At 44.3% G+C, this 25,724-nt stretch overlaps 1 protein-coding gene across 7 annotated transcripts in view; it reads left to right on the forward strand.

Annotated features, from left to right (window-relative positions):
• Positions 1-25,147, forward strand: part of EIF4E2 (eukaryotic translation initiation factor 4E family member 2) — a 35,457-nt gene extending 10,310 nt beyond the window's left edge. For 2 of the 7 annotated variants that reach the window (XM_023188572.2, XM_023188575.2), the window contains 5 exons: positions 3,709-3,813; positions 5,939-6,091; positions 6,188-6,324; positions 13,400-13,478; positions 20,190-25,147. In XM_023188572.2, the coding sequence (XP_023044340.1) occupies positions 3,709-3,813; positions 5,939-6,091; positions 6,188-6,324; positions 13,400-13,445 (441 nt within the window). In that variant the 3' untranslated portion in view covers positions 13,446-13,478; positions 20,190-25,147. Of the gene's footprint in view, positions 1-3,708; positions 3,814-5,938; positions 6,092-6,187; positions 6,325-8,060; positions 8,328-13,399; positions 13,479-20,189 lie in introns of those variants that run through there. The other 5 variants (XM_023188573.2, XM_026447349.2, XM_023188574.3 and 2 more) reach the window with 3 other exon arrangements.
• Positions 25,148-25,724: the final 577 nt, after the last annotated feature.

Here is a 25,724-nt window from a genome sequence, read left to right on the forward strand (position 1 = left end):
ATTACTATGCTGAGCTGATAAAATTTCAGCCTAAAGCAAAGATCTTGTTTAGTTCGCCAGTGCTATCTTACAATCGGCTAACTTAGAAGAGGTTTTTGAAATAATATAACTAGCTGTGTACGGGTCCAAATATGAATGAATTCAAGGCCCTAGTAGGCTTCTAAAAGGAATGAAGGCACAGATCCTGTCCTTGGGGAAATAAGATGTGCCCAGGAATTTTTTTTTTTTTTTTTTTTTTGAGACGGAGTCTCGCTCTGTCACCCAGGCTGGAGTGCAGTGGCCAGATCTCAGCTCACTGCAAGCTCCGCCTCCCGGGTTCACGCCATTCGCCTGCCTCAGCCTCCCGAGTAGCTGGGACTACAGGCGCCGCCACCTCGCCCGGCTAGTTTTTTGTATTTTTAGTAGAGACGGGGTTTCACCGTGTTTGCCAGGATGGTCTCGATCTCCTGACCTCGTGATCTGCCCGTCTCGGCCTCCCAAAGTGCTGGGATTACAGGCTTGAGCCACCGCGCCCGGCTGCCCAGGAATTTCTAATACAGGGTAGACAATAAGTGGTACTATGGGAAGGGCATGTAGAGTACTCTTGGAGTTTGGAGGAAAGAAGGAATTGATTCCAGTTTGGGGAATACTGCCATTGAAGGGGTGGGTTTAAGATCGATTTTAAAGAACTTGGCCAGACCTGGTGGCTCATTCCTATAATCCCAGTACTTTGGGAGGCCAAGGTGGGAGGATCGCTTGAAGCCAGGAATTCAAAATCAGCCTGGGCAACATAGTGGGATCTTATCTGAAAAAAAAAAAAAAAAAAAATTGGAGTAATTATGCATACTTCTTGCATTTTTATTTCCCTCTTGTGGAAAAAAAAAAAGCATATAAGAATTTACCGAAATTATACAAGGAGAGTTTTTCTTTTCTTTCAGCGTATGTGTTAAGGAGTGGTTTATCATCAGGACTATCTCAGATTAAGGCTTCTTCAGTGCTCACTGGATGTGTGACAGTATTTAAAGTCTGTCATTTTGACTTTGTAGGTCTGGACCTGAAAAATAGAAATAAAGTCTATTATGTAATTCAGGTCATTAGGAAATGGCTCACAATATTAAATTCATCACAGATAAATAATTACATTATTAATCCTTTTATCGAATTCAAAGCAGTGTTTCCCAGTGATTCTTAGCCTAATCATTAACAACATTCAAAAGTTCTTAAAGTCAAGGGGACTAGGAAGGCATCATCTTGAAATGGAAAGAACACTGGACTTGGTAATCAGAGCTCACCTATTCTGATGCTTGACTCTCGGCTAGAGCAACTCAGTCCTGAAACTTTTCTCAACTATAAAACAAGTTGTTGAGATGATTTCTGAAGTCCTTTCTGCACCTCATATTCTGAGTCTGTGAACACTTATTTTTTTGGTTTCAATTAGAACTGTCAAATCTTTTGAAGTTTGGTAATATTTCTCAGGCCAGGCACAGTAGCTAATGCCTGTAGTCCAGCACTCTGGGAGACCAAGGAGGGAGGATCAATCTAGGACTTCAAGACCAGCCTGGGCAACAGGGTTAGACTTCATCTCTACAAAAAATAAAAATGAAAAAATAGCTGGGCATGGTGGTGCCCACTTGTGGTCCCAGCTACTCAGGAGGCTAAGCCAGGAGTATTGCTTGAGCCTGGGAGGTCGAGGCTGCAGTGAGCCGTGATCACACTGCTGCACTCCAGCCTGGGTAACAGAGCAAGACCTCATCTCGAATGATGAATGAATGAATGAATGAATGAATGATGGTCTCGAGCTGTTTAACTTCACCACTTTGCATATAAGATTGTGTAGTGGGGCTAGGCATGGTGGCTAACGCCTGTAATCCCAGCACTTTGGGAAGCCAAGGCAGGTGGATCACCTGAGGTCAGGAGTTCGAGACCAGCCTGGCCAACATGGTGAAACCCCGTCTACTAAAAATACAAAAATTAGCCAGGCGTGGTAGCATGTGCCTGTAGTCCCAGCTACTTGGGAGGCTGGGGCAGGAGAAATGCTTGAACCCAGAAGGTGGAGGTTGCAGTGAGCTGAGGCAAGGCTGCACCGTTACACTCCAGCCTGGGCAAAAAGAGTGAAACTCCGTCTCAAAAAAAAAACAAAACAAAAACAAAAAAAAAAAAAGAAGATTGTGCAGTGTAGTTGTAACATTGGAGGAGACCAAACTATTAAAGTGATTGTTGACTGGGGAACTGGAGATGGTTGGCATACTTTCTCCTCACCAAGCCCCTTTCAGTTCCTTATTCACAATGAGCCACTTGTGGGTGTACTTGGTTCTCTTCAACTATGTTAGGGTGGATAAAGGTTTAGATTATTGCCGATTGTATTCAAATGACCACTTACTATTCCAAGTCACTACATGCAGCTAAGCTTAGCAGTTGCTGAATATGAAGCACTGCCTTGAAGCCCTATAGATGGCATTAGTTCCTGACTTCTTTTTAACATGTAAGATGCATCACATGTTCTTGTGCCAGAGAGGAACTAAAGGGGCAGCCATTTCACCCAGTGTAAGGTTGATTTCTCCTTAGGTGCTCCCGAAATCTAGAAGTATGACCTGAATCTTTGTCTACTCAGTACCCGTTGTCAGCTTCATAGTTGTGGTATCTTGCTGTATGTTGATTTAGAGCCTGCTCAGCAAGTTGGCAAATACCAGCTATTTCTCATCAGTGTTCCATGTTTTTTCTTTCCTCCTAAAGTGTGCCTCTTCACTGGCCAGTACTTACTAGGTATCCTCTGTGAATAAGGAAATAATCTGTCCTATCAAGACGCTAATGAGCCTGTAGTCCCAGCTACTTGGGAGGCTGAGATAGGAGGATCCCTTGACACCATGAGTTAGAAGCTGTAATGAGCTATGATCGTACTGCTGCACAGACCCTGTTTTTTGTGTTTTTTTTTTTTCTTTTTTTTAAGGGAGGAGGTGACACTAATGAGAAAAATGGGACTACTGTGATGAATACAAATAAGCATATACTTGATAGAAAAATATAAATCTAGTTTTCTCATGGGATTGTGAAGGAGCAGCAAGGAGAAACATAATTTTTTTAGCTAAGAAGAAGGCCTTAAACCCTAGCTATGAGAAGCTAAGTCCTGTACGATTTTGGATGGGCCTGGACTTTAGCAACAGCACCATGATTTAGAGTAGTATGTGTGGTACAAGTGGTTGATTCTATCACTTACGCTTAGTAACTAAACAGGTCTAAGAGGTATTTCATTCAGCAAATGCTATATTTGCCAGTTAAACAATCTTTGATCAGTAAGTGATTTGGTTCTAAAAAATGCATTCAGGCTGAGGCTGTGTGGCACTTAATATACCTCAAGGCTAAAGAGTTTCCATTGTGCAAAAACCTGGTCCTCTTACTGCATGTGATGACTGCCCTGCAGCTTGAGTGGGAGAGTGCGTATTAACATGGTTTCACCAACTAAAGCTCCTGGCTCAGGCTTGCATTTCTCACCAAAGATTTTATTCTTGTATTGCTAATGTTACATTTTTTCTTTCGTGAAACTAGATGATACACTTTTCTTCTAATATGTCTTCCCTCACAGTGTCACACATGAAAATGAGTCCTCTGAAAAGGACAGCCTGTAGTATAGTGTCTTCCGTGCTTATGTTCTTAACTAAATCTCAACTTCGGGATGCATTCAAAGAAAAATACAAGACACATCTTTTTTCCTCTGGGGTCTTCTCTCTGCAGGTGGAGCAGTTCTGGAGGTTTTATAGCCACATGGTACGTCCCGGGGACCTGACAGGCCACAGTGACTTCCATCTCTTCAAAGAAGGAATTAAACCCATGTGGGAGGTAAGGACTAATGGTCTCTGACTGCTTTTTTGAGCAAGTTTGGGTTTTTTTGTTTTGTCTCTTAGCCTGCCAAGGTTAAAAGTATTTTAAAGTCTTCTCTCAAAACTGCATCACTCTCCAGTATATCCTTGGAACCTGAGCCTCTAGAGAAATGCACTGATGCCATTTTTTTGTCTGTGTGGGTTGGTGCTGGGTGTTTTTTAAAGACTGTTTTATGACTAAAATGGTATTAGAACATTAAAGGATTTTTGTTTTCAGTTACCTTTATCCCTATAGAACTTGTTTGTGTATGTGTGTAATATTTTTACATAGTACATATATGATTAAAGTGGGTAGGAAGATAAGCATAAAGGCAGTAACTGGAGACCTAGAACTGTTTGCAGAGCCAGTATTCAACTGCGCCCTGGTGTAATGCATCTTCTATTCTGATACCATGGCATTTTTTGAGTAGACACATGTGGTCACATCCACGCCACCCAACTTACACGCTCCTCATTGCTCACATGATCTTGCACCTCATTTACCTTTCAAGCCTCATCTCCCATCATCTCTAAATCTTCCCTTCCTTGCAGGTGGACCCTCCTGTCAGTCTGTGCACAGACGTGTTCTTTCCAGCGCCCGCAGTGCCCTTCACCTGCTTTTCCTGACTCGTTCCTATTGCCCTTAAGGCCCACTTCTTGGCAGGGCATGGTGGCTCATGCCTGTAATCCCAGTACTTTGGGAGGTCAAGGTGAACAGATCACCTGAGGTCAGGAGTTTGAGACCAGCCTGGCCAACATGGTGAAACCCCATCTCTACTAAAAATACAAAAATTAGCCAGGTGTGGTGGCAGGCATCTGTAATCCCAGCTACTCGGGAGACTGAAACAGGAGAATCACTTGAACCCAGAAGGTGGAGGTTGCACTGAGCTGAGATTGCACCACTGCATTCCAGCTTGGGTGACACAGCAAGACTCCATCTTAAAAAAAAAAAGACCCCCTTCTTGACTGTTTCCAACTGTCGTGTTCTTCCTTAACATAGTGTGTATATCTGTTAACAGCAGCACTTATAATTACAGTAGCATTGCTGTAATTAATATCCGTGTCTGTCTCTTCTACTAGACGGGATCTAAGTAGCGACTAGGGCTTCGGCCAGGCGCAGTAGCTCACTCCTGTAATCCCAGCACTTTGGGAGGCCGAGGCGGGCAGATCACGAGGTCAGGAGTTCGAGACCACCCTGCCCAATATGGTGAAACCCTGTCTCTACTAAAAATACAACAGTTAGCCGGGTATGGTGGCATGCGCCTGTAGTCCCAGCTACTCAGAAGGCAGAGACTAGAGAATCGCTTGAACCCGAGAGGCAGAAGTTGCAGTGAGCCGATATCATGCCACTGCACTCCAGACTGGATGACAGAGGGAGACTCCGTCTCAAAAAAAAAAAAAAAAAAAAAACTAGATTGGAGCTTCATGTCTGTGTACTTGGTATGTAGTGACACTCAGTACTTTTTTTTTTTTTTTTTAAGTCTTGCTCTATTGCCCAGGCTGGAGTGCAGTGGTGCCATCTCAGCTCACTGCAAGCTCTGCCTCCAAAGTTTACGCCATTCTCCCACCTCAGCCTCCCGAGTACCTGGGACTGCAGGCACCCACCACCACGCCTGGCTAATTTTGTTTCTGTATTTTTAGTAGAGATGTGATTTCACCATGTCAGCCTGGATAGTCTAGATCTCCTGACCTCGTGATTCGCCCGCCTCGGCCTCCCAAAGTGCTGGTACTACAGACGTGAGCCACCGTGCCCAGCAGACACTCAGTACTTTTAGCAAGTGAAGGGATGATCCATGCTTGAAATATGACATCATTTCATTTTGATTCCTAAAGTATTTCCAGTAAAGGGGATTATTTTTAAAAGGTCTGTTAAGCCATTTTAATATATGGCTTATGCCAAGGATCCCAGCCATGTTTTTCTTTTTTTCCCCATTTCTTCTCTCCGTAGTCCTACCATCAGTTTTTCTATAGAGTTGAATAATTGGAAAATGATATAACTTCTTAGTGTTTAAGAGATTATTGGCTTTTTACTGCCTTCATACAAAAAAAAAAAAAAAAAACTGTGAAACCGTATTTTAACTTCAGTGCTTTCTGTCTTTTGACAGGATGATGCAAATAAAAATGGTGGCAAGTGGATTATTCGGCTGCGGAAGGGCTTAGCCTCCCGTTGCTGGGAGAATCTCATTTTGGCCATGCTGGGGGAACAGTTCATGGTTGGGGAGGAGATCTGTGGGGCTGTGGTGTCTGTCCGCTTTCAGGTAAGCCACTCATGGGCCAGTCTGGTTTCTTGTGTTGCCTTTGCTCTCCTCGCTGCCTCTGATTTGCTTTGATGATTCCTTCTGTTCCTCTGGTAGGAGGACATTATTTCAATATGGAATAAGACTGCCAGTGACCAAGCAACCACAGCCCGAATCCGGGACACACTTCGGCGAGTGCTTAACCTACCTCCCAACACCATTATGGAATACAAAACTCACACCGACAGCATCAAGTACGTGTTGGGGGGTTATGGGGGGATGTGTCCCTAAGCTTAGCAGAAGTAGATCTGTAGTTGGGCCCAGAGGAATATGACCGGACAGGAGACTTACTTGTGGAGAAGGGACAGACCAGGCCTTCCCTCCAGGGCTTCTGGCTACTTGCTGCAGTTCTTTGTCAGCGAGGCTCCCTGCCACCTATACTACCAGGTGCTTTGTAGCAGAGAGAGCCTGTCTGCAGAAACCCAGTTGCACTGCCTGGGCTTGCTTAATTTCTACAGGCTGTCCTGTCTTTCATATTCTAACCACTATATTAAAATGAAAGACAAGTGCTTTTCTTTTTCTTGCTGTTTTTTAAGATAATTTCACCCTGCCCACCCTCACCCCACTTCTGCATGTCTTTTTAACTCGTTAGCTTCAGTCTGTTTTCTTTGTCCTGGGATACTGACTGCTTATCAGGAATGACTCCATTTCCTTGTGTATAGAGCTGACTCATAGAAGAAGGGGGATAGTGTGTGTGTGAGCGAGCAGAATCAAAGGGAAGCATGAAGGCCACAGGGAAAATAAGCTTTGCAGTCTCCCTAGGACTCAGGGAAATAGAGCTTTCTGTCCACAGTGAGAATCACTGTTAGGCTTGCTCCTTCAGTGATTGAGTGTCAGAAGTAAGCTCAGGCTATTGTGAAAAAGTATGGGGAGGGGCTGTCAGATTGTCTCAAAGCTGGAGGGAGAGCTAGCCAGCTAAGAGTTAGGACTCTTAGGTTTAGTTCTGTCCTATGGCCCTGTACCAATATGTGCCTTTGACAAGCGTCTTTGCAACTTTGCTTCAGTTTCTCCATCTGTAAAGCGGGAGACAGTACTTTATCTAACAAGGCTATTGTGAGGCTGATTTAATCTTTTAACTGAGGGTCCTCAGATGGAGAATGCTCTTACAGGGCCAAGTAGTAGTATTGCTATCATCGTCATCATCATTAGTAAGAATATCATCATGTTGTTATTATTGAAGACTAGTAGTGAGCCCAGCGATTATGTTCAGCAGACAGACCGTTGGGGAATCTCTTTCCCATGCATTCACAGATAATGTTATGAGTAGAGTTGGCTTAAACCAGCCAAGTACCAGTTTTTAAGTGGGGGCACTGCTATGGGAGTTGGTCCATGATCAAACAGCTGGCATGACTCATCATAGTCACCAACAGTTATGAGCCAGCCTTGGCCCTGGTTGCTTGCCTTAGCAGTCCTATGTTAGCATTGTTTTTCTCTAGGCACATTTTTCTTGTTCTCTGTTCTGGGATAGAAGTAGTTTCTGACCTCTAGCCTCATTCAGTCCAGGCTGGAGAGATCTACACCTTTTTCTAGGATTCTTGTTTTCAAGGTTTCTAAATATCCCCCACTCCCACTCACCCCCAAAATAAGTTTTCCACCTGGATAAGAGAGGGAAAGAGGTATTTTTCATCGGTTCTCCCCTTCTCTGCTGTTCTCCCTTTCTAATACCATAAGGCAGTTCTTTGTGACTTTTATAGATATATATGTACATGTCCTGACACAGTTTAGGAGAGCCTGTGGGCTTTTTGCCTTAGTCTGCTAGAAGGACTGGCCTGCTGCTCCCTGCTTTATCCAGAGGTCTGCCTCTGGGACTTCAGCCCTATAGCTGTAGAGACCAGAAAACCAACCCTCTTTGAGACCCAGATGCTACTTTCCCTTGCGTCCCCCCCTCTCTTTCCTTTCCCAATGAGCCAACCTTTTGCACTTCCACTAGAATGCCAGGCAGGCTGGGCCCCCAAAGGCTCCTTTTTCAAAACCTCTGGAAGCCGCGGTTGAATGTGCCATGACCCTCTCCCTCTCTGGATGGCACCATCATTGAAGCTGGCGTCATCGGAGTCTCTTGTTCTGTTGGCGTGCTACCTGGAAGATCCTTCTGTCCTGGACAAGAGGAATTGGAAGAGCATTTTATGTTTTAAGAACAGGCTGACACACAGCAGCTACAACAACAGCTGAGATCACTTAATAAATGGTGCTAAACTAGCTTGTCTCATGCTCTTGCTCTTTATGGTGCATCAAAGATGTGACCTTTCGGACTGACTGTCACCATATTAAGGGATGGCACAGACTTTTCCATGGAGGGCCATCCGGGGAATGCAGCCTCATTTCCATAAGCCCATTGTGTAGTGTCATGTGGTGTTTTGTTCCAGGACTGCTGAGGCCTGACATAATAAGGTGACATCTAGCTTTCAAAATAAGACCCCATTTTCTGGTACTTAAATTTGAGGTCCCATCTAGTCACGCCGATGACCAGAACAGAGTGATTTCTGATATAGAATTCAGCTTGAAAGTCTGTTCAGGTTGGAAAGGGGGATCCTTGGCCTTTGCTTCGCTGACTTCCATTCGCCTTTACTTCAAAGAAATTTCTTGCTTAGAGGTAAATCCCTGCTTCTGTCTGTGTGGCTGTATGTATATAGCTTCCTTGCTTTGTGCTAACGGGGTTTTCTTGCTGGTGCCAAAGCTGCCCAAGCCACAGCTCTTTTCTAGCCTTCTCCCTTCTGCTTTCCCTTTAGAGCCAGGTCATCTTCCTCTTTGAGTTAGCCCTGCTTGCAAGATCTCAGGGTTATAGCCCTTCCCTTTCTCCTGGGCCCGGTGTTACTGCACATCAGGATCTGGGGTAGGGAAACGTCTTCATCCCGTGTGAGTTTGCTCTGTAGGATATCTGACCGTAGCACATACGGACCCCTTGTGTGCTTTGTGGCTTTGGCTTGTATGTGCTGCAGCTTGGCCTTTAGGCCCCTAACCTGCATGTAGAGTTTCAGCAAGCCTCATGCTACTTTAGGTTTTCTTAGGAGCTACCACCAAAAACATAATAAAGAATCATTTTTTTGCAAACACTGGGTCAGTCAGCCTGAGAGGATCTGTGAAAGTGGCTGTGGATTTAAGGTTGAGTTTTCCAGAGTGGCTGTTTCACTTTGGCAGTGATAACCCTGTGCTTGTACCATCCTGCCTTACCCCTGATCTCCATGTGGCCCAAGATCCTGTATAACACTTATTAGGATTAGCACTGTGGGCTCAATATTCTAGGGGTGTTTGTGTCATTGCATCTTTGTTTATTACATATCCAAAATTGGTTGAAGTCCCTATAAAATGAGAGATTTGCTGGAATATGGAAAGGCCTGTTCTCTATGTTTTTAGTATTTGTCAAAGAATTACCTTCTCTTGCCTTCAAAAATTGTTACATGTATTAACCTTAATTTCAGCTGTATTGTAACTGCTCCGGGAGGGAGGCTTGATGTCACCTCCCAGAGTCAATGTTGATTAGAAAGCACCAAACTGACCTCGAGACCCTTCTGATCCTTGTCAGTATGAACAAAAGTCAGAAGTACTTCTGCTTTCTTCTATTCCTGGTGGCTCTTCCACGGATATGGCTTGCTTTGAGCCAAGGAACAGAAGCTACTGAGAGACTTAAGAATTCCAAGGAGGCTGGGTGAGGTGGCTCATGCCTGTAATCCTAGCACTTTGGGAGGCTGAGCTGGGCAGATCACGAAGTCAGGAGACCAGCCTGGCCAACATGGTGAAACCCCATCTCTCCCAAAAATATAAAATTAGCCAGGCGTAGTGGCCAGCGCCTATAATCTCAGTTACTCGGGGAGGCTGAGGCAGGAGAATTGCTTGAACCCAGGAGGCGGGAGCCAAGATTGCAGGGAGCCAAGATTGCGCCACTGAACTCCAGCCTGGGCAACAAGAGCAAAACTCCATCTCCAGCCTGGGCAACAAGAGCAAAACTCCATCTCAAAAAAAAAAAAAAGAATTCCAAGGAAAATGAAGGAAGAAGGAGCCAACATTCGTTTTCCTGCAAGTACTCTGAAGATAGGGCTGCCGGTGGTGAGGGGAGTTTTTTTAGGAGTGGCTTAGATTTTTCAGTCAGGTGTTCCTGATTCCTGCTTGCTATTTTTGGCCCAGTTGCCAATGTCCTTCTTCAGCTGTTGGGTTTTTCCAGCCTTTCCCTAATCACACTGCTTATGGCCTTTTCCTGCTGCTCCCCTCAGTGTGCTACAAGGCACTGCCTGCCACACAGAGCAGGTGGGTGATGAGCTGCTGTGCGCAGAGGGCTCCTGCTCTTGTTTATAGCTGACAGTTCACCCCTAAGAAGCGGACAACTTGTTAAACTGAGTTTTTGCTCAGGTCGTAGCTCCTTTTAATGAGGCCAACTTGTAGTCGAGTTTTCATAGATGTGGGTTCCCCATGTTCTCTGCTTTGAGGAGAAATCTCATAATGCAGTGAGAATCATGGGGCTACCAGGATAAAACTGGGCTCGAAACCATATGAAACACCAATGTCTTTTGTGAAGAAACTCCTCTTTGGATTAGTCCCACTGATTCCTTTTGTGCATCTAGCCTGGAATGGAAAAGGAAAACAGGCCAACTTCCCATAGTGGACTACAGCACTGGAAAAGACTGGCCCAGCTTCTCTGCAGGAATGGAGGGTGGGCGATTCTCTTTATTTCTTTATCTTAGAGGGGAGACAGGTCAAATTGTGGGGACTTCGCCACATCTAAATATCATTGTATTTCAACACTGAACTTTAATATATAGGCAAGGACCAGCCCATTCCCTTCTCCTGGCATGGCTAAATCATAGGCCAGTAGCACCAGGTTACCCCAGCTTAATTGCTGGCCTGGCTTTGCATCTGTGATATGTACCACCAAACTGGTAGTCAAAGCAAAGAGCCCAGATTAGCAAGAGGCTGAGCCCTCCCTAAGTATAGAGAGCTAGTGAGTGCAAGGCTGCGAACCTTGCAGGCTTTGGGTGGAGGTAGGGGGAAGTGTAGAATTGCACAGGATTTGCTTTCTGGTACGTGAGATGGGACAAGAGTGGTCTTAAAAGAACTCTTTGTTCCTCTGTCTTTTGAATCTGTTCAGAATTCCCTGTTGGCTATATTAATCTCAGTAATTTCTGTTTTTAGAAACTCCAGTCATATGATACTTTTTACATTTAACTTGTTCTTTCTTTACCTTTAAAAGAAGAAAGTTGTAATATTACCCAGTATGCCTGGAATGCCAGATGGAAAATAGCTGGACTATTCACACCTGGCTTTAGGTGGTAGATTTGCCTTTTGGCCGAGCTCTGGGCCTATGAGCATAAGAGTGATTATACCAAAGATTATGGCCCAATATTTTATTTCCGCTGAATCCATGTGAAGAAATTTCTTTTTTTTTTTTTTTCTGAGATGGAGTCTCGCTCTGTCACCCAGGCTGGAGTGCAGTAACGTGATCTCTGCTCACTGCAACCTCTGCCTCCTGGGTTCAAGGGATTCTCCTGCTGGGAGAATCCCAGTAGCTGGGATTACAGGTGCCCACCACCACACTCGGCTAATTTTTTTGTATTTTTATCAGAGACGGGGTTTCGCCGTGTTTGCCAGGCGGGTCTTGAACTCCTGACCTCAGGTGATCCGCCTGCCTCAGCCTCCCAAAGTGCTGGAATTACAGGCATGAGCCATGGTGCCTGGCCGTGAGGAAATTTCTTAACCCAGATTCTTCATGTTGAGGTTTAACATACAGTGAAGATACTAATGATGGAACTGGGAGGGGAATGTAATACTGGAATGGGGTAGGACGGAGCCGTGAAGTCCGTATTTCTTCAGGTTCTTGATAGAGAACTGCTTGGTGTAGGCTAGTGTAAGGATGGCCCTTCCTGGAAACAAAAGGGTAAATGACACGAAGCTTCAACACAGCCACGTAATTTCTTGTTGACACCTAAGTGGTTTAAAAAGGAATTTAAATCTCACTATTACAGTGAGGGGTTTCCCTGGGTCATTGCTGAAGCATTGGATTTTGCTTTGCCCTTGTCTTCATTTGGAGTAAAGAATGAGATTGCCTTCTGATGTCACTCAGGGATTCACAAAGTACATCACATCACCATCTTTCCAGAAAGAGCTCTGAAACAGGTGTCTTCCTGTGGACACTGAGTTTGGGAATTGACAAAGACTGGCATACTTGTTTGGCAGTCTTACATTTTTCCTTAATTTAGTTAGCACATACACCAGGAGCTTTGGTAATAATTCTCTGAAAAAAACATGAACTGCAGATCTACCTCCTCTAAGAGGTAGATGGTTAACTTATAAATGTAGTGTATTGTCACCCTGGGTACTATGTCACCAAATTAAACCAAGAATGGAGTAACAATAATGAGGAACTTCAGACTTAGAAGCACCATATTTTATTTATAATTCCCAAGGAACTCATCAGTTTGGGGCTGAAAAGTGGCTAGGGCTTAGGGAGGAAATCAGCTCCCCTGAGAAAACTTGAGTTTGAGCCTCCAGAAGCATAGGGGGTCTGATTTTCTCCTGTGACTAGTCCAGCAGTCACCAAGAGTCTTTTCTCTGTGGAGCACCATTCTGAAAGCCACGTACCCCCTCTGTCACATTTCTTATCCCTTCCCAACCTAATTTCAGAATTAAGCTAATCAGCATGAAAATTGTAATGGGCATTGTTCCCTGGAAATTTTGAACTGCTGTGACTTTAAATTTTCAGATAGTGTTACATAAGCACTTAAGAAACAGGTGGAAACTGACACATTGAAGGTCTGAGTGTAGAAGGGTTAGAAGGTTGGAAATATGAAAGCAGAGAAAGTGTATACTTTCCTCCTTGCATCTTTAGACATAATGCTGTTGGGAACTGGCCCTTACCCTCAGTGAGGCCTGATGAAGAAACATTGTTTCTGCCACCTGTGCACACATACCCAAGGCAGCAAGGACAGGGAGTGTTACTGTAAATTGGAAGTGTTTTTGGTGACAGTTGAGCATCAGCTCTGACCTTACTGGCCTCCCCTGGAGCCTTGTTGAAGGAACACTGGTGCAAATCCTTGAGGGAACAGGGGCAGACTTCTCAAGTGAAGCAAGCAGAAGTGCCCGCTGGCCCTGAAAGGGTAGGCTGCACTGCTCCTCGGAAAGGAAAGTCCAGTGGGACCTCGCTGCTCTGCTCCCAGGTACCTGTGGCTCCACTCGACTTGGAGGGCATCTGAAGGGGGATGTGGGGTTATTGTGTCTGCTCTTTGTGTTCAAAAGCTTTTGATCTGAATGTGCTATTGTGTTTTTTTGTCTCTGGTTTGCCAGGGCCTGGGAGGAGTTTCATGGCCTGGTGAACAGCAGCGGCCGCTGATCGGACGCTCCCCCTCTGTCTCTCACACTCAGGGTAGGGCCTTGTCTATCTTCTCTGTAACCCTGTGACATACCTCTCATTCATACGACCCCTCTTCCCATTTACCCCCAAACTTGCCTCTGTCAACATTGAGCCTCAGAGAAAAACATAAGTCCTAAACCACTGGATTCTCATCCTCCCTGGGTCCCATGTCTCCTGGTGAACCCCTGAGCAGGCTACTTCACCTTATTATGCCCCTATTTTCTCATCTGGAAAGTGAGGCTCCATGGATGGAAAAGTCTCTGAGATCTCTTTTGATGCTAACATTTCATGATGGTAAATGTGCCACAGATGCTTTTTCTTTTTTGCTCAAATGCCATTTTTAAGCCATCTGGCAATGTCCTGTGACTAAAAGGCCATTGCCACAGGCCCCAACATGAGTTACATGAGAGGTATGTCTCCTGTTTGCTGGTGTCATGTGTCAGTTGTGAGGAAACGGTAATATAAATTCAGGGTTTCAACAATGTCAGTAGCGGGGCTGGATTTCAGGGCTGTGTGCGTAGCAGTTGTTCCAAGCTGTACTTTTCACTAGACCAGCGCAACTGTACTAGCAGGGAGAGGCACTGAGATACAAAGACTGAGGCAACTAAAGCATTGACTTTGGGAATATTTGTATTTCAGTTAAGAGAGTATCAAGTCCATGTTTGTCTCTGTAGCAGAGGGAGCTTGGTGAATTTATTCTGAATGAAAGGAATGGATGAAAGGCCAATATCTGCATGTGCTGGAGATGACAGCCTTTTCCTGGACATCAAACTATCCCTGCCACTAACATCCCTAAGAAATAGAGTGTTTCTAAAATTGGAACAGAACATGTCAACTGTAATAGCTACCTCAGAATTCCCCCTTCCCAAGAAGGAGATGAGTGTTTTCCAGAAAAGGAGACCTGCATCCCTCACGTGGGCTAGAAGAGACAAGATGACACTCTGAGGGACAGCAGCAGGTGGCCAGGGGCCTGAGACATGGGCTAGAAGAGACAAGATGACACTCTGAGGGACAGCAGCAGGTGGCCAGGGCTTGAGACATGGGCTAGAAGAGACAAGATGACACTCTGAGGGACAGCAGCAGGTGGCCAGGGCCTGAGAGCTCGGGGGTGTAGGTATGATACACAGATAAAACTAGTTGCAGAGTTCCTGCACACACAAGTGATGCCACCCATACCTTTTTTGTCTTGATAGTTTGATTTCTTTATTATAAATTCAGTCTTCTGGTGGTTCAAAATTTAAAAGGATTCTCTTTAAGATGTAGTCAACATTAGTGCCTGGTATCATGGCACATGCCTATTGTCCCAGCTACTTGGAGGCTGTAGTGGGAGGATCACTTGAGCCCAGAAGTTCAAGGCCAGCCTGGGCAACATAGTAAGACCCTGTTTCTAAATATATGTCTGTGTATTTGTGCATATATATAAGTGTCTGTATATATAGTCAACATAGAATTCCAAGAGGTCTGCTACTATACACAAAGAGGGAGGAAAAAGGTATCAGCTCTAATAGTAGAGAAATCATTGATTTGTAAGCTAAAAAATAGTAAATATTTGAAATAAGATATTAAGTTAAATTTTCAGAAGCCAGGTGCTATAAGGGAGCTATTTTAAAAATACTACCATATTTAATTATTTCTAAGATTTTTTTGGCTTTTAGTATTTTTTTCAATCCTGTTCCTTCTGTAAGGCTTTTAATATTCTTAAAATTGTGTTGCTTGGCTGGGCGCAGTGGCTCACGCCTGTAATCCCAGCACTTTGGGAGGCCAGGGCGGGTGGATCACGAGGTCAAGAGATCGAGACTATCCTGGCCAACATAGTGAAACCCCATCTCTACTAAAAATGCAAAAATTGTCTGGGCGTGGTGGTGCGCACCTGTTGTCCCAGCTACAAGGGAGGCTGAGGCAGGAGAATCACTTGAACTCGGGAGGCAGAGGTTGCAGTGAGCCGAGATCGTGCCACTGTACTCCAACCTGGCAACAGAGCGAGACTCCATCTCAAAAAAAAAAAAAAAAATGGGGATGCTTACAGTGAATGTGATTTAAAAGGGTTTTATCACTGTTTAATGGGCAGTGTTTATTTCTTAAAGTACATAAAATGATGTACCTTTAAAAATTGATGGCATCTGAGGTTCAGTGAAAAGTCTTTAAAATGAAAGTGGAACAGTCAGAATGGAAGAAAACTCAAAATGACTCCCACCCCTCTTGGCAGACACTAATCCCCCAGGAAAAATACCTTTGAATTGCTGTAAAGAGTCATATATTTGCATAATTGCCGTTTTGTGGTCTCTTTGTGGCCCCTGTGTCTTTTTTATACAGTGTGGGAGGCAGACGAAGAGAACACTCATGGTGCAGGTATTTTCCTTAAAGCACAGGCTTGGAAGTCCGTGAGGAGTGTTTGAATTTAAACCAAAAATTATTCTGAAAGTGGGGGAGAAAATGAATTTACACAGCAACAACAAAAAATCCACTCACTTCATTGTCTTAATAGACTTGAAAAGGACTTCATGTTGCATCGCTATTGATTTAACCTCGCTGTAAGTGAAAGAGATGTTCTGAGAAGATATACATCCCTAGCTTATGTTTGCTGGGACTGCCATTTTAGAGGCCTCTTAACATTTTAGCCCTCTTTCCTTCTCTCCCTTTTCTTTTTCCTTCACACAGATCGAGATCTATAAAGAAATTTGATACAAAAACTGCTATTTAAATAATTCTTGATGAATCATAAATACTTTTCCTCAATTTTATCTGCTATTTTATGTCATTACATGTGACTGCTAGTATTTTAGGACAATTTCATTTGACTTCCGTTCAAATAAGTATTGTCCTTTTAACTATGACTTCAGTAAAAGTGTCAGTGAACTGCTAGGAAAGGATTCTGATTCCTTAGCTGTCTGGGCTGGTATACACAGAACAGTGAGTCTATATTGTTGGGAAATGAAGTTGGAATAAAATAAAGTTGAAGATGAGAGACTGGAATTTGCCTCACTGAAACTAGAAAGAGTTTGCAGCTTTACTGAATGTGCAGGGAGAGAAGAGGAAGCCAGAACTGGCCTGGGGTGGATAGCTAATGGCCAAAGAATGTTCTCCTGAAGACCATGTGCACTTAGGTCTACGGTACCACTCAGAGCCACCCCTCAGAGCCACTCTTCAGAGCAGAGACATAGGTAGCCTTCCTCTTTGGATGACTCCCAGCTTTCACTTGAGAACCCAGAATCACTTAGGTGCCCTTGCCAGGCACCAGCACAGTGGCAGGTAACTCCAAAGTGGGGGGGGGGGGGCATTCTGAATGACCAATTTGCCCCCTGTCATCCATTTTCAGGAGTTAATCTCTACTGTAGCTCATTGTTTTCAGAGTTGGAACTTGTCCATTTCTCTAAAAGTACTAAAAGATGACCATTTTAAGGTAGAGCAGATTGGAAAGCTATTTCAGAGTATTTGGACAACTATTTTCCCCAAGATACCTGGGAATGTGAAGTTGGAAGCCATTCTGAATGGGGCTCTCGGATGTTTCTGAGACATCATCAGGACAAAGGAATATCCGGTAGAGAAAGAATTCTGTTTTTTTCTTCCAGCATTGTGGGACTGTCAGCTTCTATGTCCTCTTTGGTGTCCTAAGCATAGCCCATGCGCTGTCACAGCTTTGTCAGATTACTAGAGGTCCAGCTTTCAGGAGCTCACTGTGGATTTGCTAAATTTTAGTTTGCTTTTAAAAGAACAGAAGCACGTTGTTTTTTAAAGGGTCATCTGTGGCCTCTGCCCCTTCCAGTCTACTTCTCCCTTTCCTGCCTCCTAATCTCTCTGTGCACTGAGCCCAGGGTGAGGGATGTAATGGAGTATCACTTCCCAGCTGGCTTGAGGTGAACACATTCCTCAGACCAAATTTGGCATCAAGCTGTTCTCAACCCACTTTTTTAAAGAAGGCTGGACCAAAGCCATAGGGCCTCACTGCCACCAACCTGTGTTAGTCTGTCACTGTCAGGAGCAGGCCACCCCCACTTGCTGTTCTGTTTTCCTCTTAAATCAAATTGGAAAAGCACAGCTCCATTCTCCTGGCTTTTCCTTTACTCTTCTCCTTCCCTTTTTCACTTTGCAAATGGACCTAAGAATATGATTTCTTAGGTTTTCTGACAATAAAGTGGTCTATAATAACAAAAATATTAAATATCTGAATGAGGCTGGGCGTGGTGGCTCACGCCTGTAATCCCAGCACTTTGGAAGGCCGAGGCAGGCGGATCATGAGGTCAAGAGATCGAGACCATCCTGGCCAACATGGTGAAACCCCATCTCTACTAAATATACAAAAATTAGCCAGGTGTGGTGGTGCGCGCCTGTAGTTCCAGCTACTCGGGAGGCTGAGGCAGGAGAATTGCTTGAACCCAGGAGACGGAGGATGCAATGAGCCGAGATTGTACCACTGCACTCCAGCCTGGTGACAGAGTGACTCTCCATCTCAAAAAAAAAAAAAAAAAAATCTGAATAAGGAAGTGTTTTTAAAGCTCTCCAGTTTATCTGCTACAGAGAAAGAATTTATTTCTGCCCCGCCTAGCATAATAGAGGAATTCTTCTAAAAGATAAGATGACCTGCGTATGGTAATGATTACCCTGAAAATCCTCTTTCCATCACTAAACAGCTGAAAGAGTTGGGGCCAGACACTTGCTTACCATCTCCTTCATTCCAAGATAGATAATTCTCCAAGTCAGCAAATTCTCTGCTCCTACCTTCCCATACCCCTGACTTTCTAGTCTCTCTTTTAATAAGAAGAGCAGAATCCCTACTGATAGACTTCTGGTGTTCAATGATTAGATGAGCATAGAGGTGCCAGTAAAAGGGAAGAAATGGAACAGAGCCATCTGTTCCTGTGTAATCACTTTCTTTAGTATTAAGTGTAGGTACAAAAAAAAGTGTATTTTATAATGCATCTCTGTAACACAGCACATTGTCCCTAAGAGAATTCAGAAATAAAACACACACACACACAAACACACACAGTAGTTGTGCTTGCTTTTCTCTGTGTTATGATCAGGTATGTTCCTTATCCTTTGCTAGCTACTTGTAGCATCTCAGAGGGGTCTATCCTTTTGAAAGGAGTTTTTTTTTTAAATACCATTGGCCTTTTAAAAAGATGACCACCCTATTAACTTGGTTTTCAACCATCAGCTCTTTAGTTGAAGATAGTTGAAGTGCTAAGTAGCCATTGATAAATGAACCACACGGTTGTCATGCCAGCTATAAAATACCAACGAACTTTTGAGATAGCATCAGTTTATTCCCAGCCTGAGTTTACCTATCCCAGCTCCAGTTTCCCTTCTCAGTTCTTGTCTGCAGTCATTCTCTTTGTGTAGTGGGGGCTGTTGGTCACTGTCAGCTGACCGCCATCATGGAGGAGGATCTGTTAGCCAGTAACAGAAAGAAACTGCTGTTTGGCTGGGCTGAGCATATTCTTTCCTTAGCACATATTTACTCTGAACCAATTGCCATATGTCCCGTTAATTATAACAATTTTAAGATAGGTTAGGCTGGGCTTGTAATCTCAGCACTTTGGGAGACCATAGCCGGAGGGTCACTCGAGCCCAAGAGTTCAAGACCAACCTGGGCAACATAGTGAGATACTATCTCAACAAAAAAAACAAAACAAAACAAAGGTCAAAGCTGGAGCTTCTAGAATGTCCCTTTAAAATGAAAGAGAAATAATGACTCCAAAATCCAGGTAAAGTTTTCTGACAAATTGAAGTCTAAAGCACTGGGCAAGGACAGCAACTGGTTGCCTTTAAAGTCCCTGCCAGCCTGAAATGTTGAGACTCAGATGGTAATGGACCTGCTAAGATGTCATTAGATTTCTAGGGTAGGACAGGAAAGGTCACTAGTGGCTGGCCAAGCCTGTCTACATCCAATAAAAGGCAACTAAGAGGACACATATTGGGATCCCCCACATACATCACACACACACACACGTATTGAAGAATTAGAACCATGTTTGTAAAGTGAAAGGTACCCAGATTTTACTTCCTGGAATATCCTTTCCTTCTGTAAGCAGCTCTAAGTTTTAAACTGAGGATTCTTATTTGGTTGGTTGGTTGGTTGTTTTTTGTTGTTGTTGTTGTTCACATAAGACCAGGTGAATCACACAATGTTTTCAAAAGTGTGTTGTTAGATTAAAAGAAGAAGGGGAGAGAGACAGAATGTCTCCTTCTCAGGCTTCCTCCATCTGCCCAGTTTCTAGTGTGCCCCTTTCACCTCCACTGCCCCAGGTAACCACTGTTGTTGGTTTCCTGTGTAGCCTTGCAAAGTTTCATAATGCATATATGAGCAAATATGAACCTATAACCTTGTTTCCCTACCCCCACTTACACAGAAGGTAGCATACCATGTGTACACACTGTACTTTAAGCTATCAGTTTATCTTGGAACCCTTTCCACGGCAGTAGAGAGCTTCCTGTTTTATTTCTACGGATGTGCCCTAGTTTTAATATTTAACCAGTCCCCTCGTGATCTGCATTTGAATTGTTTCTAATCTTTTGCTGTTGCAAAAAAATTGAATGGAAGTTTTACAAGGGACTTGGGAGGTGGGTTGCTGTTTTGGCATTAGATTGGCAAGTGAAGAAGGCCCCGGGATATGTCATGGAGACCCCAAGGGCTGATGAGTCAGCTTCCCCCTGTATATATGTGCTTCTATATAGATGATCCTTGTATTGAACATTCTATTTTCTCCCATTTTTTTCTTTCAGGGACAATTCAAGCTTTCGAAATACAAAAATCACATTGTGAAAGTACACAAGCTGGCAATAATCCTTTTCTGTATGTGTGTGTTTGTCCGAAATGGATGGGAGGCCTCCAGCCAGTCCTTCCATTGCTCACTGAAGGGACGTCCCTGAGTCGTGCGCTCCCCTTTTGCACTCATTCCTGGAGGACGGATTCCACTAGACACCCTCCAGCATCGCTGACTTTATAAGGCGGAAAAACGGAAAACGTGACTTTGTAATAGACATTGTTTTTTAATGGGGTTCCATGGGGGGCGTTCAGCCTTTCTGTTCGCTGTGTCCTGTCCAGATGCCTCTTGGGCATCCTGTTGTTCTCTTCCCGTGCTGTACAAAGGGTACCATGGCCACGTGTAGATGCCAGAGCTGTTGATGAGAGTTACCAGTATTATGAATGTCTGTGCATCCAGGAAAAGCTTTCTGTTGGAGAGTCCCAGAATAGCTGTAAATGCTCTCTTCTAGCTATGCCATTAAATTATTGGGACACTTTGTTTCTTTCTCTCCCCTCCTCCAAGCCCACCACTTTCTGAAGCTGTGTTACTGATGTGATGACTGTCCAGGATTTTGTATCATCCCCTGCCTTATGCCCTCCAGTCTCCTCTCCTGTGGGACTCTCTCCTTCTTAGGCACAGCTACACTTAGAATTGTAATCCAGTGACTCTTACAGGTTTCACTGAGGCAGCTTAGAGGGAATGCCTTAGTAAACTGAACTGAAGCAGAATCTAGTTTGATTAGGAGCTAGATTATAATCTAGGTTCCAAGTACAGAATTTGGAGCTGAGGACAGTGATTGAAATCATTTTCCCATATGAGCAGAGCCTGTGTGTCAGGCCTGTTTCCCGTATGAGCGGAGCCTGTGTGCAAGCCTGTTTCTGGCATGTCCCTCATTGAGGAAGGGAAGCAAAAGCTGGTTATTGCCAGGCCTATTAACACTTAGTATGAAAATTCTATCATCCCGAAACTGGGGCATCTGAGGAAAAGGCGACCTTGCTGGATGGCTTTATTTGCATGGCTCTGCCTGTCTGCAGTGGTTGAGTCCTTATCACCTGGTATGTGTATGAGCAAATGTGTGCTGATCGTGATGCCCAGGCAGAAACCTCTTGAAAACTACTGCAGGCATGCTTTAAAAATGACCAGTCACTCATCAGAGAAGCTGGGTGATCTGACTCCCGAAGGACTGAAGTCAGAGAGGTCAAAAGAGCACCTAGGATTCAAATAAATTGAGTCAGAGTCCTATAGCAACCTCCAAGTAGCACTGTCTTATTTGGTTCTTGTGAGCAAAGACTGCAGTACCTTAAATTAAGGCCTCTCTTTAAAACATATCCTTGAAGACTAGGGGATCCTTGGCCACCTGGTCTTAGAGAAATCATATGAGAATAACAGGCATTTCCTTATTGTATTTATATTACTCTCCTCCTACTTTTCCATTCCTGAACACCCTCTAATGACCACTGTTTTGGGGATGCTTTTTTCCTGAAAGAACGGGGAGTACAGGGGCCAAAAGGGAGGTGCTTCTATTACAGGTCAAGTTAGATAAGATCTAGCAGTGATTTAAATTCCAGGAATATGAAGAGTGCATTCTAGTGTCCAGACAGTTGTGAAGGGCTCGGCAAATACAAGAGCACCATTGGCTACATGGGGAGCAAAGGCTGTCTTTGAAAACCCCAGGGAGGTCTTCACTTTTGCCTAAACTCAGATTTGCCATGAAAATTCCAAAGAGATCTGATACTTGGATTTGCCCTCCTCTGGGCGTCTACCTGACTGTTGTGTGTGGGGGGAAGTCAGTGTGTATGTGTACAGCATGCTTAGGAGTGAGTGAGTGAGTGGTCAAGCCTACTGGTTAGGTGTGTTGTCCATAGTTTTTCTTTTTCTTTTCTTTTCTTTTTTTTTTTATTCAGAGTTTTGAATCTTATGTTTTCTAGAGCTGCTCATGTTTCCCCTTCCTCTTTGTCGTTGTAGTATTTGACAGTTGTCTTTTCCATCAAAAACATACTGGCCTTAGGCTGGTTAGAGCAAGAGGTTATGTCTATTAGGCAGCATCTTACCCGCAGTGTTCTCCCAGATGTTCTGCCTAACAGGTTTAAGTGGGAGATTAAATAGTCAGTTTATCTAAACCCTCCATTTTTCCCAACTAGCTTGAGAGGTCTTTTCATCTACTTTTACTCCATGGGCCTCTGATATGCTGAGATGTGATACGGTTATGATTATGGTATCACCTGTTATAGAGACAAAGGGAGAAAGGTCTACCAGGGCCAACGTAACCAGAATGTGAGGAGAGTGGAGAGTCGGTCTCCACTTTGCACAGTTGGGGCTGTTCTCCTCTAACCCCTTTGCTGGGTTTTCTGTTTGAAATTGGCTCCTACTCCTCTCCAGCCCTTTGCTGGATTTTCTGTTTGAAATTGGCCCCTACTCCTCTCCAGTGCTCTGCTTTTTGAATCCTCCTGTTCGTGTGTGTGTGTGTGTGTGTGTGTGTGTGTGTGTGTGTTTTCCCTGTGATACTGGCAGTGGCAATAATTTTCCACCCAGAGAGAAGCTTGTGGTCCACAATGCTCGAAGAATGAATTTCCAAGTATTTGCCAGTGGAAATGGAGCAGAGGCTATGACAAGAATGATTTAGTGTTGCACTTTCAGAGCAATTATCTACTGCAGTAATAAATGGAAAATATCAGCAAGAACCAGGTCGTGGACTTGTTAATACAAAGGAACCGGGGGTACTGTTACTAATTCTGTCCTTCAGTGTATGAGTCTCAAGCTTAGCTGCATCCCAAAACGAAATATGTGGAATAGTCCAGGCAATGTCAATCTCAATGACACAAATGTATTGTGGAAATATTCTCTGATTGATATTAATCATTGCCACAACTCAATTTACATTTTTATTATCAAAATATAGTTGGTAACTCTCCTTAACTTGGGGTAAGGAATATTGGAATAGAAGAAAGTTTAAAGAATTTGATTTTGATGTAAAAAATCACTCAGCCTAAGCTTGGAATGTTTTTGTTATTTTAAGCAGCTTAGCCTAAGGAGGGACACATGGGCATGCCGATGGCTGGCTGGTGCCCACATGAAACACTGAGGGAGAAAGAGGCTTTGCTGAGCCTCAGTTATTGTTGACAAAGGATTTAAAACAATACAGTCTTGAGACTTAGTTTCTGTAGATAGAAATCTCCTCTCTGTGTCTGTCAGTCATGGTCCAAATAGGAGACAGAAACCATGCCAGTTCAATAATGTGATAAAAAGAATTACTGACACACCAACCAAAAAAGCAAAAAACCCACACAAGAATGAAGTAGCAATTTCCAGAAGTGCTCTGAGGATGGGTGTTGCTCACCTGGTCCTGGGTCTTTGAGCCCATCATGAAGCTGGTTCTGAGCAGGTCAGAAATGACAACTGGGATCACCTGCAGCGTGGACGCTTCCCTCTACTGGCATCTACTGGAAAAATCCAACAGGATGCCAGCTGGCAAAGCAGAGATGTTTGTGGAGTTCTGTCCCTGGTATCACAAAAGCAGAGCTAAAAAGAGCGGGTGTGGAACTGAGAGACAAGAGCTTCCTAACTGGCACAGCCCCTGTGAGCCACTCAGCATCTGCGCGCAGCCTTCTACACCTTTGAACTTCTGTCCCACCACAAAAGCAATTATCTGTGCCCAAGAAGATGTAATTAATTGGAAGCTGTTATCCTCTCTCAAAAACGAGGACCTGTGAAGCCCACCAGTCACTGTCAATCTCAGAGCTGTGTTGACTCTTCTAATTCAGTTTCAATCCCTTCGGAATAGAATACAGAACAAGAGAATGGTACTTAAACACTAAAGGGTAAAGTTTACTTCCAGAAAAATTTGCATGAAATGATGAGAGAAGAAAATTTGTGCACATAACAAGCAAGAATATGTACATCAGCCCGGCTCGGTGGCTCATGCCTGTAATCCCAGCACTTTGGGAGGCCGAGGTGGGTGGATCATGAGGTCAGGAGTTCGAGACCAGCCTGGCTAATATGGTGAAACCCCGTCTCTACTAAAAATACAAAAATTAGGTGGGCGTGGTGGCGTGCTCCGGTAGCCCCAGCTGCTCAGGAGGCTGAGGCAGGACAATCGCCTGAACCTGGGAAGCGGAGGTTGCAGTGAGCCGTGATAGCGCCACTATACTCTAGCCTGGGCGACAGAGTGAGACTCCATCTCAAAAAAAAAAAAAAAAGAATATGTACATCATCTATAATGATCATGAGGCTGTCGGTTATGTATCACTTCCTTTTCCACTGCCTATTCTGTATTTCCTTTGCCCTCAGCCAGGATCTCCACTGCTCAGGATTCTTTTTTGGGTATGGTTGATCCAAACCTTTATTCCTAAGGTATCTGAATTAGTTGTCCTTCCTTTGTTACAGTCTTTTCGTTTTTGCTATTTGTAAAAGGGACCCCAGAAAATTATGGGTTCTAGACAGTTCTCCCTGGCCCTGGAATGTAGCAGCGTTTGTTTTCCCTTGGTAATACACCTGAGTCACTAAACCCCTTGTTTGCTTATTGGTTCAGTGCCCAGAAGGGCCCAAAACAGCAGGTGAGCCTCAGGGTATGATTCAGTGAGCCGTTGTTCCCTGGAAGCATTCCTCCTTTAAAAACCAAGCCCTCCAAACCAGCAGAACTCCAGCTGAGGGGACAGGTGAGAGGAACCGCTCCTACTTCTATCCCTTGATTCCCAGACCCATGAATCCTGGTTATGGGAGAGACAATACATGCAAGGCAGAACCTTTGGGGCAGCACCCAAAGGTGGTCTCCCAAGTGGTGCTGTAATAGTCTTCACGAGGCGTTTCGCTCTAATGTTTGTCCAGCTGCTTCCTCCTGCTGAGATGTGGTATGACTGATTACCTGGTCACAAGCCCATTGCCTCATTTTCTTTGCTGTGAAATTTGTTTCTTGATTAAAAGCAATATGGAATACTATGCTGGTGAGTAAGGCATTCCATTAGTCCACGGGTGATCATGCTGGGAGAAGCAGGAAACGCAAATTCACATCTAGAATATGCATCTATTTACATGGTTTGCCAAAGGGCAATGGAACTAATCCAGCATCATCCAGTGGAACCTCCAGTTCCTCCAATGGAGCTAATCCAGCATCACCATCACTTTTTTGGAGCTGTGTCCCCCAGCTACCTGGACGGTCCACATTTTTGGTATTTCTCATCTCATGTGATTGCCCATGGGCCCCAGGTCTGCTTTCCCTTGATTACAGTCTTGTCTGATGTCACTTGAAAGCCTCAGCCAAATCTTGTCCCCCAGGCCTATTTCCATGAGACCTGTAACAGCTCCCCGTCAAGATCGTTTTGACTCAAATACCCTGAAAAAAAAAAACCTGTCTCCATTCCAACAATTTGTAGAAGTATAGTGCACTGATGGGCCAGCTGCAGGAGAGCGGGGTCCACAGGAGGCCTCTGCAGCCCTCAGAATGTCTGTCCAGCACACTGTTACCTCCCTCCCATCCGGTGGGCTGGCCAGTGTGGCAGGCAGGGTGAGTGGGAGA

The sequence above is a fragment of the Piliocolobus tephrosceles genome, chromosome 11 (assembly GCF_002776525.5).
Source record: "Piliocolobus tephrosceles isolate RC106 chromosome 11, ASM277652v3, whole genome shotgun sequence".
NCBI classification, from domain to species: domain Eukaryota; kingdom Metazoa; phylum Chordata; class Mammalia; order Primates; family Cercopithecidae; genus Piliocolobus; species Piliocolobus tephrosceles.